At 47.9% G+C, this 12,631-nt stretch overlaps 1 protein-coding gene across 2 annotated transcripts; it reads left to right on the plus strand.

The window, feature by feature from the left end:
- Positions 1–3,816: 3,816 nt before the first annotated feature.
- Positions 3,817–7,748, plus strand: LOC109735163 (uncharacterized). 2 transcript variants are annotated; one of them, XM_020294369.4, is made up of 4 exons: positions 3,817–3,974; positions 4,067–4,127; positions 5,186–5,492; positions 6,719–7,748. In XM_020294369.4, the coding sequence occupies exons 3-4, from the start codon at positions 5,280–5,282 to the stop codon at positions 7,217–7,219; spliced, it is 714 nt and encodes a 237-aa protein (XP_020149958.1). In that variant the 5' UTR covers positions 3,817–3,974; positions 4,067–4,127; positions 5,186–5,279; the 3' UTR covers positions 7,220–7,748. The 2 variants fall into 2 exon arrangements, with proteins under 2 accessions (XP_020149958.1, XP_020149957.1); XM_020294368.4 differs by having other exon boundaries at positions 3,833–3,974; positions 4,059–4,127.
- The last annotated feature ends 4,883 nt before the right edge of the window (positions 7,749–12,631 follow it).

Raw genomic sequence — 12,631 nt, forward strand, 5'->3', positions numbered from 1 at the left:
GACTGGTCCGGCATGTATTCATGACCCGACTCCAGGGCGTCGGTGGCCGAATGGGTTGTGAAGACCTGCGGCATTGCCGACTGGTCAGACGGCGAAGAAGAAATCGAACAAGCAAAGAAAAGAAAAGGACAACAAGACTCACCGCAGGCGGCGGGTGTGCGCGGTCGTACAGCCGCTTTGCCGAACCGCTAGTACTTCTCCGACAGCTTGCAGTTGGAGAAGTAGTTGACCAGCCGGACCACCTCCACATCCGGCAGCTCCTTCGAGCACATCCGGCACGGGTCCCGGTGCCCGTTCATACTGCTGATAATGTGCGGCCGGGCTTGGAGGGGGAGCACTCGGTGCGCCACATAGGCGGCCAGTAAATCCGAGCCTTTGAGGCCTTCCGACTCCGTCATCACCTGAAGCCGGGCGAGGGCAGCGTTGGAGGCGGCCGACAGACTGGTCGGTTTATACCGCCAGTTGGCGCGCGGCTCAACAGGCGGGCCGGCCACATAGGCCGGCAAGTTGATGCAGTCCAGCGTTGGGTGGAGGTTCTTGATGTAGAAATAGGACTTCTACCACAGTTTGGCCGACTGCAGCAGAGAGATGGCCAGAAAGCGGTTCTCGGCACCCGGGCGCCGCACCACCACGCAAGCTCCGCACTGAGCCGCCGTGCCCTTGGCGGCGGTGCCGAGCTTGATGTAGAAGCACTCTCCCCAGAGTTTGAGAGTGGGGAGAGTGCCGAGATAGCCCTCACAGAGGGTGACGAAGGCGGCCAGCAGCACCACCATGTTGGGCGTGAGGTGGTGCGGCTGGACTTGGTAAAAGTTGAGGAAAGAGCGCAGAAAGCCGCTAGCCGGAAGGCCGAAGCCACGAAGGAAATGTGACCGGAAGACAACGCGCTCGTCCTCTTCCGGCACCGGCGAGATTTCAGCCGCAGGAGGGACGCGTACCTTCACGTGCGCCTCGCGGGGCAGGCACCGCGTCTGGTGGAGGAAGGCGAGGTGGTCCTCATGGACATTAGAGCCCTCCCAGTGACCGGCCCATAAGCGCGCCATGGGCGAAGGAGCTCGTCGGAGGCGCGGTGCGGTGGTGAGCGGGCGAAACCGCGGCAGAGCAAGAAGGTCGCGGCAAGAAGAAGCCCGACGACGGTGAGCTGCGGCAGCGCTTCGGCAAGAGGAAGAGGCGCTGCCGCAACGGAGAGGAGAAGAAGAAGAACGGCGAAGGAAAAGGGAGAGGAGGGCGCGCTGCGTCTGCCGCCCCCTCCCCCCACTTATAGCCCCAGGCGGCGAAGCCGAGGGGGCGAGAACGTGGGGGGTCGTGGGATTAACTACGCCCACTCCCCCCATGATCCCACAATTACTGCGCCCGTTACGACGTGCATTAATGGCAGCGGAAGCCCAACCGCTTGCCTCGGCCACAGCAGATCCGCGCGCGTGCCGAGGCCCTGTAGTGGTGGGCCCCAGCCTGCGGCGACGTCCCATCGCGCGCGTGGGCTGGCAGGTCGGCCTGGCCTGCTGGCGCCGTGTGGCCGGCGGGCAACGGGCGGCAAGTCCGACGTCGGGCTGGCGTGCCACCTAGCCCCCACCGCGACGTTTCGAAATCACCAGGCGGCCTGCCTGGTCACAGCCGGCACCTAGCAGTCGGCGCTCCTGAAGACGGACGAAGCAAGACCGCCTGACCACTCGGAGTAGGAAGCTGCTGAGGCTTCTTGTCTTTTCAGCCGCGTCGCCCCACCAGCTTCGGGGATTACTGTCGGAGTAAATGACCACGTGTAGCCTCATTAGCCTCCTGCGGTATTTCAAGACATCGGGGCCGGCTGCGCCCCTCAAGCCTCAGGGACAAAGTACCGCCTTCTTAGGGCCGGCTGGTCCAATCGGCCGGCTGCTGGAAGGCGGCGGAGTCCAGCAGGCGGCCAAGAAGTGGGCTGACTCCTAGCAGGCGGCCCATCGCACCCTCAAAGTTTGCACCCACATAAACATGACGAGACGGGGCATGGCTACCGTGCGGCCTGCCACCCCCGAATCCAGGGCGGAACATGGCCACAGTGCAGCGTACCAGGCGGACATCCCCGCCCGGTGCGGCACTGTTACCATGCTGCTCGTGACATCACCCATGGCAGAGGGGGCCATGCTCCCACGACGGGCTGTCGGTACGGCCCGCAGGCGGCGGGGCCTACTTGTCCGTGAGAAGCCAGAAGGCGGCGAGCCCAGACCAGTCGGCTCGGGGGGAGGCTGGCTCTTAGCAGGCGGCCCTCTCGCTCCCTTGAAGTTTGTGCGCCATTAACCAGAAGAGACGGGGAGTGGCTACAGTGAACGCCCACCAGGCGGCGGGACTATAGCCACGCCCTCCCCGACAAAGCACGCACCATCAGCAGCACGACTACAGTACTAAGCAGCCGGCAAGACCCGCCAGCGGCGGGCGCGACCTGTCGGCCAAGTAAAAGACAGCCGGCGGGACCCGCCAGGCGGCGGGCCCCAACGGTCGGCGGAGAGGCCGGCCACCAGAGACACTGACAGCCGGGTCCTGCACCCGGCCAGATTACCGTTGTACCCCTGGGGGGTAGGCCTATATATATACCCCCAGGACACCCATGCAAAGGGTTCAGCCTCTTAGATAACACACACACACACACCATAGAGCGAGGAGTAGAGCTAGCCTTTCCCCTCTTCCTCTTCTAGCCAAACAGCTCAAGGAGCAAGCTTGTAGCTACTTGTTGAGATAGTGATCATGCGGAGACCCTGCAGAGCAGGACTAGGGGTGTTATCTCCTAGGAGAGCCCCGAACCTGGGTAAGATGCGTCGGCGTATGTGTTTGCGCCTTATCCCGTTTCCAGGTACCGACGACGTATTACTCTCCCCCACCATGATAAGCCATCCTTTGGCATGCATATGTCGCACGAAACCCCTGACAAATAACATACTTATGTTACTAGTCTATATTACTATCTTTAGGCCCTTCCCAATGCTCCAAGGTGTACAGGTGCTAAGGATGCCACATAGGCAAAATAATGATGTGGCAAAGCAATTAAAGAGGAGAGAAAGCATTATGGTGACCCATGAAGAAACGGTGCTAAGCACGTGAACCTATGTAAAGTGACTACCAACCAATACATGAAGGAGATTAATTATTAAACAAGTCTATGAGGGAAGCTTAGCTACAAAAGCTAAGCACCTATGCATTGGGGGACTAGTTGCTAAGATTTTTAATGCACTTAGCACCTCATCTAAGCACCCATGCATTGGAAGAGGCCTTATAATAGTGGGGAGTAACATATGTATGATGTCATGCAACACTTTATTTATTCGGTTGTAGACTCGTCTTGTGTTGATATGTGTGATATTACTCAGTGTGAGTAACATATTTATGTTACCACATGCCTCTCTATTCTCATTAATTACTTGCTACATCATCTATTTTGTCTAAATATGTGTGATGTTATCATTTATGTTACTCCCACCATGGTACGTAGTTTTATCATATGCGCAGATTTCAAGGTGTATTAAATCACTGCATGCAAGGATCAAGAGAAAACTAACCAATACATGTACAAGTTCTTGGTCATGTAATGGTCATGCATGCATGTGTTGTAATTAATACATCAGTAAACACAACTTTTTGAGAAAAAAAGAGTGTACTACTTTTTTGGCACTACTGTAGTGTCAAAAAACGTCTTATATTATATGACGGAGCAAGTAATAATTAAGTAATTTTACAAACTACGAAATTCATTCCATCACACATGACGTATCTTTGTCGGAGATTTTTTTAATTAATAAGCCCTAAAAACCGAAAAAGAGTGACCAACCATAGCTCCAGAATTACTGTCCCTTTATCCATCCGGAAAATACGACATTAATTAACCTTGTGAGGATTGAGGAAATAGCAGGCCGACCCGACCAGACCTCCCGACGCAACACCTTCCGCCTCCTTGAGTCGCCGTCCCCTTTAGCTTGACCCGCTCCGGCGAGACGGTTCCGACCGGCGGCGAGGTATGTGGTGTGCTGCCCCCATCCATCCCTTTCTCGGCCCACACTTTGGTTCTCTCATTTTCCCTGTTGACTGACGGCGCACAGGCGTACAGGGAGGTGGATTCCGGCGGCCGGAAACGACCCGCTCCAGAAAGGGCAGCACCCGGGGTCGAGGTAAAGCCCGTTGTCTCAGTTTGTTGGAACCCTAGAACTAATGTGAGATTCGCGAATTTCACCGTGTGAGATGGAATTGTGGTTGAGATCGATGGGATCTTCATGCCAATTAGGCTCGATGCGGCCCATTTGGATATGCATGAGTGTGCCTAATCTAGTGTGACAAAACGCAGGCACCATGACACTGTGTTCGGTTAACAACTAACTGATAGTTCTAACGCATCGTGTGGGTAACCTTTGCCTCGTTTGATTGGTGAAGTCTTGTCAATTTGTCATCGAACAAGATGTTGAGAGGCCCATTTTTCCGGTCAAGGAGGATGCGATGTATACACTGGTTAGCTTGAGGGAGGAGGATGGTAGAATAGAACAGTGGAGGCTTTGTTATTGAATGGTCATATTCTTCTTTAGCCCTCGCTATCCAATAACATTGGATCCTCCCTGGGTCACTCCACTTCGAGGAGATCCTCCTCACAGAGTCGTCGTCCTTGACCTCCGCTCACTGGACTGGGCGGAGTGGAGATCCATTCTGATCTGGATCTGTTAACTTGGTTGACTATGCTAATTTGCTTGGATTTTTCTGTGAGTTTGGTTACTGCATTTCTTTTTCTTTGAGCAAGCATTCCGTCTTGCTCTTTGTGGGATAGGCACTCCAATTCACCCTGCTTGCTTCCGATCTGTTGTGGATCTGTGTGATGCGTGCTGGAGTAATCAGAACAGTTTACTTCCAAAAGAATTTTGTTGTAAAGAGCAACAAATTAGAAGGTAAATTTGTAGACTGACAAGTGACAACAACAACTTGTGGATCGCCGAAAAACATACCGTATGCTGAAATTTTCCATGACAATTTTGATTAGCTTTTGTCCGCATCTGGTGTTTTTTTTTGTACATATAGTGCTGAACATTTGACCAAAGTTGCTCAAGCTAACTGATTGATCTGTACTCTGTTGCTAGAGGACACTGACGATTTCTTATATTTTTTTTTAAATGTCACTGAACGCACATTATTATAGCAAATTTATGGCTCTTTTTTGGGTTTTGATTCACTATGTTTGTTGCAGCTTTGGACCTTACGAGCTCGCATTCTGAGTATGCGAAAGACCGGTGGTTTTAAATGCTGGAAATCATATCACTTCCGTTTATAAGTGCACAAATATGTTAGGGAATTCTTTGCTAGCCGAGAAAGAATTGGCGCTTGCAAGTATATGTGGTTTGTTCTCATCAAGCATGCAAAAGTCTCATACACCGTCCTGTCCTACTATCACATATGAAGAAGCTCTTAGAAGGGAACTGGAATATCGGCGAAGGTTGGAACGTACTCATCCACATCTGTTGATTGCTCTTAATGAAGCTCCTGCGCTATCCAGAGTAAGCTTCTTGTCTGATAACTTGTCAGCAGGGTTTTTTGGTAATGAACATTTGTGGTCCTATGGTTGATAACTTGCATGCATGGGAAGTATTGAGTTAGTCTGGGTAACCAATCATTAACAGAAATTTACCATTTCATCTTTGTTTACTTTATATGTCAACACAGTTTTATCATTTGCGCTATCTGTGTACTGCAGAAAGCTATTTTGTACCTTTTATTCAATAGTTATCTTCTACTCCCTCTTTTCACAAATATAAGATATTTTGGATATTTCAGTATGGACTACATATGGACTGAAATGTGTGAACAAACACACTAAAACGTGTCTATATACAGTTGTTTCAGAAAAAAGTTAGAACATCTTATATTTGTGAACGGAGGGAGCGTTTTCTTGTGCAAGGCATTGAATCGAGTCTCAACTTCATATGTTGAAAGCTCAAACAGGAGTCAGTTTTCTCAAGTTCTATTGTCACATTCATGCTGTTGAGAAAATATCCATAAGACGCACATTGAGTTTAATATTGCTTTACAAGATGTGATGAAACATACCCAAGTTTGATCCAACCACCCATGTGAGAAGCTGCAACAAAGGTGGTGTTGTTTCAATGCCACTCCAAATTACCTCTAGCCCTTTATCCTTGTTCTTACCATTTTCTGGACAGGATGAAGAGTTCAGCTTGCAGAGTTGTAGTAGTTCTTTGATCAGTGGGGAAAGTTTGCTAAAGTTTTAAGTAAAATGCATCCCTATTTAGAGAAACAATTATTCTGGACGATTTCTGGTTATTGAGTATTCATTTGAAATGCAGTTTACTATTGACAGTCCTGGCACCACCCTCTTTTACTTCTGATGTTAAACCATTCCGTGTTCTCATTCTTCTGCATAGGTTCGATGTTACTTTCCCTAATTGTATCAAACTATAGTTAGATATTGGAAGATGTTATCTGAAAGCATGATAAGGCTATGCACTACTTCCTCCGTTCCTAAATATAAGTCTTTTCAGAGATTCCAATATGGACTACATACAAAGCAAAATGAGTGAATCTACACTCAAAACTACGTCTATATACATCCGTATGTAGTCCATATTGAAATCCCTAGAAATACTTATATTTAGGAACGGAGGGAGTATTTGTTACTATGTTTTTGTTTGAAACCTAGAAAAAATTGTCAGAGAAATTAGATGCACTTTACTTATCTATTATTGGATTAAAAATATACTTTCAGGAGACCTGTACAGATTCAACACCTGATGTGTTGAAGAGAAAGTTAACTCCTGAGAGTAATATGCCTTCACCGCAGTCAAGCTTTAATTTCACCGCTGCAAGAAGCCAGCCAGCAAATTGGTACCCCCCAAAGAAAAAAGTAATAGTTCGACAGCCTGCATCACAGGCTATGCAGGCTGTTCAAATACCCAGAACAAATTCTGTACCTTCCTTTTGGTGCAAAATATGCAAGGTGGATTGTGTCACCGAATTCAATTTCGGCGCCCATATTGGAGGGAAAAAGCACAAACTCAAGAAGCAACTGATTCTTGGTAATATGAACACTGGAAGACCTGCCACTGGCAGTCAGTTTCCAGGTAACACAAACCGTGGACCCAGTGAGAATGCATTTTCTGGAAGCAGAAATGATTTACCGAATGTGGGTAGCAGCAGTGTTGGACCAAGCAGCAGCGTGTCCTCTGGAAGCAGACCTAGTGAAGCAAACCCTGAAGCATTAAACTAGGTAATCAGCCTTGTTAGGTACTGTGGAAGGCAGGCTCCAAGCAGTTCTCAAGGTCATGGAAGCTGTGCAAGAGTTTGCAGTTAACATCAAAGAACTAGGCTGTAGGCTGTCCTCGAATGATCACAGTTGACTTTGATGAGCTCTCTCATTGAGCTGGTGCATGAGAAGACATATTGGGCAATTGCACAGGTTGAGATGGCCAAGGAGTATGTGTCTCTCATCTTATCAAAGACTCGGCGACGTTTACAAGGTTCCGCAAGAATTAAAGCATCATGATACAGAGCTTTCTTCACAAACACCATGTTATATGCTTGTAACTGTTACATACTCAAATGATTGATTGATTAGATCTTGAGTTTGATGTTGTCGATGAATTTCATGTGCTGGAAAGGATGGATCTTGTTCTCATATGTGAGGACAATCTTCTGTTATCCATTTCTGTGCAATTGTTATCCCTGTATCTGAATGCAGGGGATTTCAGTGGTCCTATATGGCTTTTATTCTGAAATAAAAACCTGGGGGTTCCTTATCCGAGTTATGTAGTTATTATTGTTCATCTGACTGCAAGCGATTTCAATAGTCTTGCAACTTTCTTTGGGAGTACTGAAATTTATTGGCTTCAGCCACATCATGCTCACATTCATCTACGGACGGTCATAGTTGTTTCTGCCAATATTTACAAGGGCATGTCAAACTCATTGATTCATATGTCATACAATTTTTTTATTACAAACTCATTGGTTCATATTTCATACAATTTGTTGATCTGTCTTTTAGTAGGAGTGAAAGAAAAAAGATCTTATGTGTTAAAATCATTCGAACATTTCCCTGGGTTTATGTAAAAAAAAAGGGTTGGAAAGCAAGATCTGAGCCGCCTACGATGACCTCGATGAGTCTGGCAAGGCATGGACTTTGCCTGGTTTTGAGATGTATATAATGATCAAGGTTGTGAGTTCAGCGAACTAAGGATCCTACATGTAGCTTTCCACGGTTGTTATGGAGTTGGGAATTCGCTATCTACCTCATAAACAATGGCTGTAATAAAAAAAACATAACATGTTGAAGTAAATCGATAATTAAATATAGAGTAAAAATATATCAATTGTCATCAAACTTGAAGTGTATATCCGCTTTGGTCACCAGACTGAAATATACCCGAAATATGTTTCTTTCTAACATACAGAAAGCTAAGACAAGTCCCAATTTATTCTGGCATCCAGTTTTCTTTTATTAAACTTATGACATGTGGACGAATCATCAAAGTGCATAGAGCTATTTCAGTGGTACTCAGCTTACTTCTTTTAGTCAAGCAATACACTGTAAGCAAGTGAATGATGTATCAAGGAATTCCTAAAGTTTTGGGTAGCTGTCTATCAACAAAAAAAGAAGTGGAGGATTGAGCTGCATTCATCAGCCGCCTCCGACGACAACTTATTCTCTTTTCTTTTTTATATTTCCTTGTTTTCTAGAGTCAACTCTAATGCCAATTGCACACATCATTCGAATTCGATATGCATATAAGATGCTATCTCTCTGATTGAAAATATGTTGGAATTGATGGGCATGTTGATATTAGTGGGCCTTAACCCAACTGAATTTCACAATTTTTTGAGAAGTCAAAGAAGTCACAATTAATTTAGACATTTGGTATTCTTTTATTGAACTTATCGCATGTGGACAAATCATCAAAGCGCATAGAGCTATTTTAGTTGTACTCAGCTTACTTCTTTTAACCAAGCAATACATTGTAAGCAAGTGGACGGTGGAGCTATTTTATGTCAATAATAAAAGAAGTGTGGGATCGAGTTGCATTCATCAACGACCTCTGACAACAACTGATTTTCTTTTTTTATTTCCTTCTTTTCTAGAGTCAACTCCGATGACAAGTTGCACACATCAATCAATATGAATATAATCCCGCAAAAAAAATCAATATGAATATATGATGCCATCTCTCTTGTTAAAAAATTAATGGGCCTGTGGGGATTAATGGGCCGACCCAACTGGATTTGAGAAGTTGGAGAAAAGTCACAGAAATTACAATTGCTTTTGGCATATGTATCTTTTATTGAACTTATAACATATGGACGAATCATCAAACCACATGGAGCTAATTCAGTGGTACTCAACGTATTCCTTTTAATCGAGCAATACATTGTAAGGAAGTGGACGATCTGAGTCGTTTACCAACAAAAGAAGTGGATACTCGAGCTATATTCATCAGCTGCCTCTGATGACATTGGTGGTTTCATCACTCTGGCCGACTAGGCTAACCTACCCAGCATCAGAGGGCACCGGCTATGAGACACGGAGGTAACTGATGCCGTGGCAGTCCGTGTCAAGTTCCCTTGCACGACTATAAATATGAGTTCCACACGGATCCGACAAGTTGGATGAGCGAGGACAAACCCTCACTAGTCCTTCCGACTGTCGTACTCGCGACCATGATGTGTGTCACCGTCGCAGATGGGAAAAGTCGAGGAGGCAAAGCTGCTTGGAAGACATGGCTGCCCGTCATGTGTGTCGTCAGCACCATCTTGCTGCTCGCGATCGGCATCAGTGTCTACTGGTGGGGCTGTCCAGGGGCAGATCCAGCAAAAAAAAACATGAGAGGGGGCGAGAGTGCGTGACCATATTCATGAATCAATAAAGTCAAGTATCCATATAAACAAAAATATGGACATAATCACTTCGTACTTTTAGATCACGTTCCATTATCAAGGGGTGGACCCATGGAAAAAACTTAAGAGGGTGAGGATGTACGGCCATATTCATGAACCAACAATCCAAGCATCAATATAAACTAAAATATGGGCAATAACCACTTCATTCTTTTAGATCATCAGTGCGAAGAGCCCTCCCCCTTCCCCCAGTTCAATTATCAACTGAAACCAAGGTTCACAACCCAATTAAGGTACAAAGTAAATAACAGGAAAGTATATATAAGGCCAAAGCTTTGGCAATACACAACATAGCTCGTTGACAGCATTTTACAAGATAAATGCAAAAGGCAGTCAGTGCCCCAAGATACTACAATCCCGACTCCCTCTTTGAATATTACCTATAGCCCGCCTATAACTAGCCTTGAGAGCTTTACTAGCCCACACTACACCCTAGAAGGTTTATGAGGTTTGCTAACAAAAATATTGGGAACATTACTAATATATTTGTTATCAACTATTTCCTTCCAGATTTTTTCATCATCTTCGACGTACCTCTGGATCGAGTCACCAACGAGGTGAATGTTGACATCTCTAATCACTTCAATCTTCACATGGTAACCGAGTTCATAGAAAATCAAAGAAAACTTACCATTTGAGACAAGATGACTTACAAAAGTATGGAAATGTATTATTTTGAAGTTGCAAAAGTGAACATTTACACAAACCTACAAACTCGAAGAAAAAAGCATTATGAAACTGTTGGGAAACGTAGTGTGACGCCCGGATAATTAAGGTACAGTAATTCTCTGCTAATGATGCCACGTCACTTCGATTACTGTTGTTAATCTCGCGTTAATTCGAAACCGATCCAACTTCAAAATTGAATTAAAGGCAAACAACAAAAGTTTTCAAAAACTAAAACTAAAATGTCCGGGTTGTGTCAAATAAATCGTAAGTAGTAATGGTGGAGAAACCACATTTTTATAAAATATTTAAATACTCTAAATTAATTAAAGCAGCAACTAGAACAATTAATTAAATACCTTTTCAAGTTATAAGGTTACAAACTATTTTTAATTAAATGCCTAACTAGTAATGGCAGTGGTATAACTGGTAATACTACATTAGGTGCTATTTTTATAATGAACAAAACTAAAATGAGTAGTAAATAAAATAGCAAAACTAATTAACAGGAAAAGTAAACAAAAGATAAAACGGAAAACAAAGAAACCCCCCACCCCCGGGCCACGGCCCAGTTGGTCTAGCGACCAGGCCGACCCACCCCGCGCCCCAGCCTACTAACCCCCCAGTCCACCCGACCGAAACCCTAACAGTCCCACTTCTCCTCCCGATCCCCCACTCTCCCCTCGCGCCCCTCCTCTCGGTCCCGATCTGGATCGGGAGCGTGCCGTCGCTGTCGCCACAGCAACCGACGCCGCCTGTCCCTACCTCGTCGCTGCCGACCACCTCGCCGCTGGACTGCACGTCACCGCCGCCCGAGGACCTCGCCGAACCTCCCCCGCCGGACTGCCTCCCCTGCGTCGCATCATCACCGTCGTCCTCACACGCCCCGCTGCCCCGAACCCTACACTACCCCGGTGAGGCCCTCGGCCTCTCCTCTTTCTCGCAACGACGACCTCGCGTACGCGTGCGTCCAACGTGCGTAGCCCGCTGCTGCCTTGCTGCCCGTGACCGCCGGCCGTGCGCCTCACCTGCGCCAGCCGCGCTCACGATGGCCCTGGGCGTCCCTCTCGTGCGCCCCGGCTCCTCCTTCGCGCCCTCCCCGTGTGCCTGCGCGCCCCGCCGCAGCCTCGTCCCCTCGCCGCTCGCCCCGCTTTCCCCTGCCCCGCTCGCCTGCGCCTTTCCCTCGCTGCTGCCGCACGCTGCTCTGCCGCTGGCCCCGCGCTAGTGCTGTACACCTGCGGTCGCGCCCCACTGCTCCCGCCACCGACCATCGCCCCGCCTCGCCTCGCACCGCAGCTACTGCTTCCTGCGCGTGCCCACTGTGCACGCGCGCGCGCCGCCCTTCTCCCCTCGCCGCCTGCGCCGCGCACACCTGCGCCTTTCCCTCGCTGCTGCCGCATGCTGCTCTGCCGCTGGCCCCGCGCTAGTGCTGCACACCTGCGGTCGCGCCCCACTGCTCCCGCCACCGACCATCGCCCCGCCTCGCCTCGCACCGCAGCTACTGCTTCCTGCGCGTGCCCACTGCGCACGCGCGCGCGCCGCCCTTCTCCCCTCGCCGCCTGCGCCGCGCACGCCGCCGCCCCTGCATCACCTCTGCCCCGCGGTCGGCCGGCGAGCCACGCCGCCGTCCGTGCGCCCGGGACCGGCGACCCGGCGCCCACAACCCCGCTCGGGTGCCCCGCCAAGTCCTGGCGCCCGAGACCCGCTAAGGCCCCCAGGGCCCTATGACAAGGGGGCCCCGCCCCAGAATGTTTTTATAAAAAAAGAGAAATATAAAAAATAATATTAATTAATTAACTTAATTAATCCTGATTAGATTAACCTAATCACTAGTTAACTTAATTAAACCCAGATTAGCCTGATGAGTCAATGACATGCGGACCCCACATGTCAGTTTGACCAAGTCAACACCTCTGTTGACTGCTGATGTCATGCTGATGCAGTAATGCTGATTTCGAATTAATTTAGTAATAATAATTTAGAAAATGGTTTAAAACTTTAAAAATTAATATAAAATAATCCGTAACTCGGATGGAAAAACTTTGTACATGAAAGTTGCTCAGAT

Source organism: Aegilops tauschii, chromosome 4 (genome assembly GCF_002575655.3).
Source record: "Aegilops tauschii subsp. strangulata cultivar AL8/78 chromosome 4, Aet v6.0, whole genome shotgun sequence".
Lineage (NCBI taxonomy): Eukaryota > Viridiplantae > Streptophyta > Magnoliopsida > Poales > Poaceae > Aegilops > Aegilops tauschii.

Excerpts from the sequence above, each read along its gene's own strand:
- LOC109735163 (XM_020294369.4), top strand. The coding sequence starts at position 5,280 with ATGTTAGGGAATTCTTTGCTAGCCGAGAAAGAATTGGCGCTTGCAAGT. Across the intron at positions 5,493-6,718 it reads AAGCTCCTGCGCTATCCAGA|GAGACCTGTACAGATTCAAC; the intron begins GTAAGCTTCTTG and ends ATATACTTTCAG.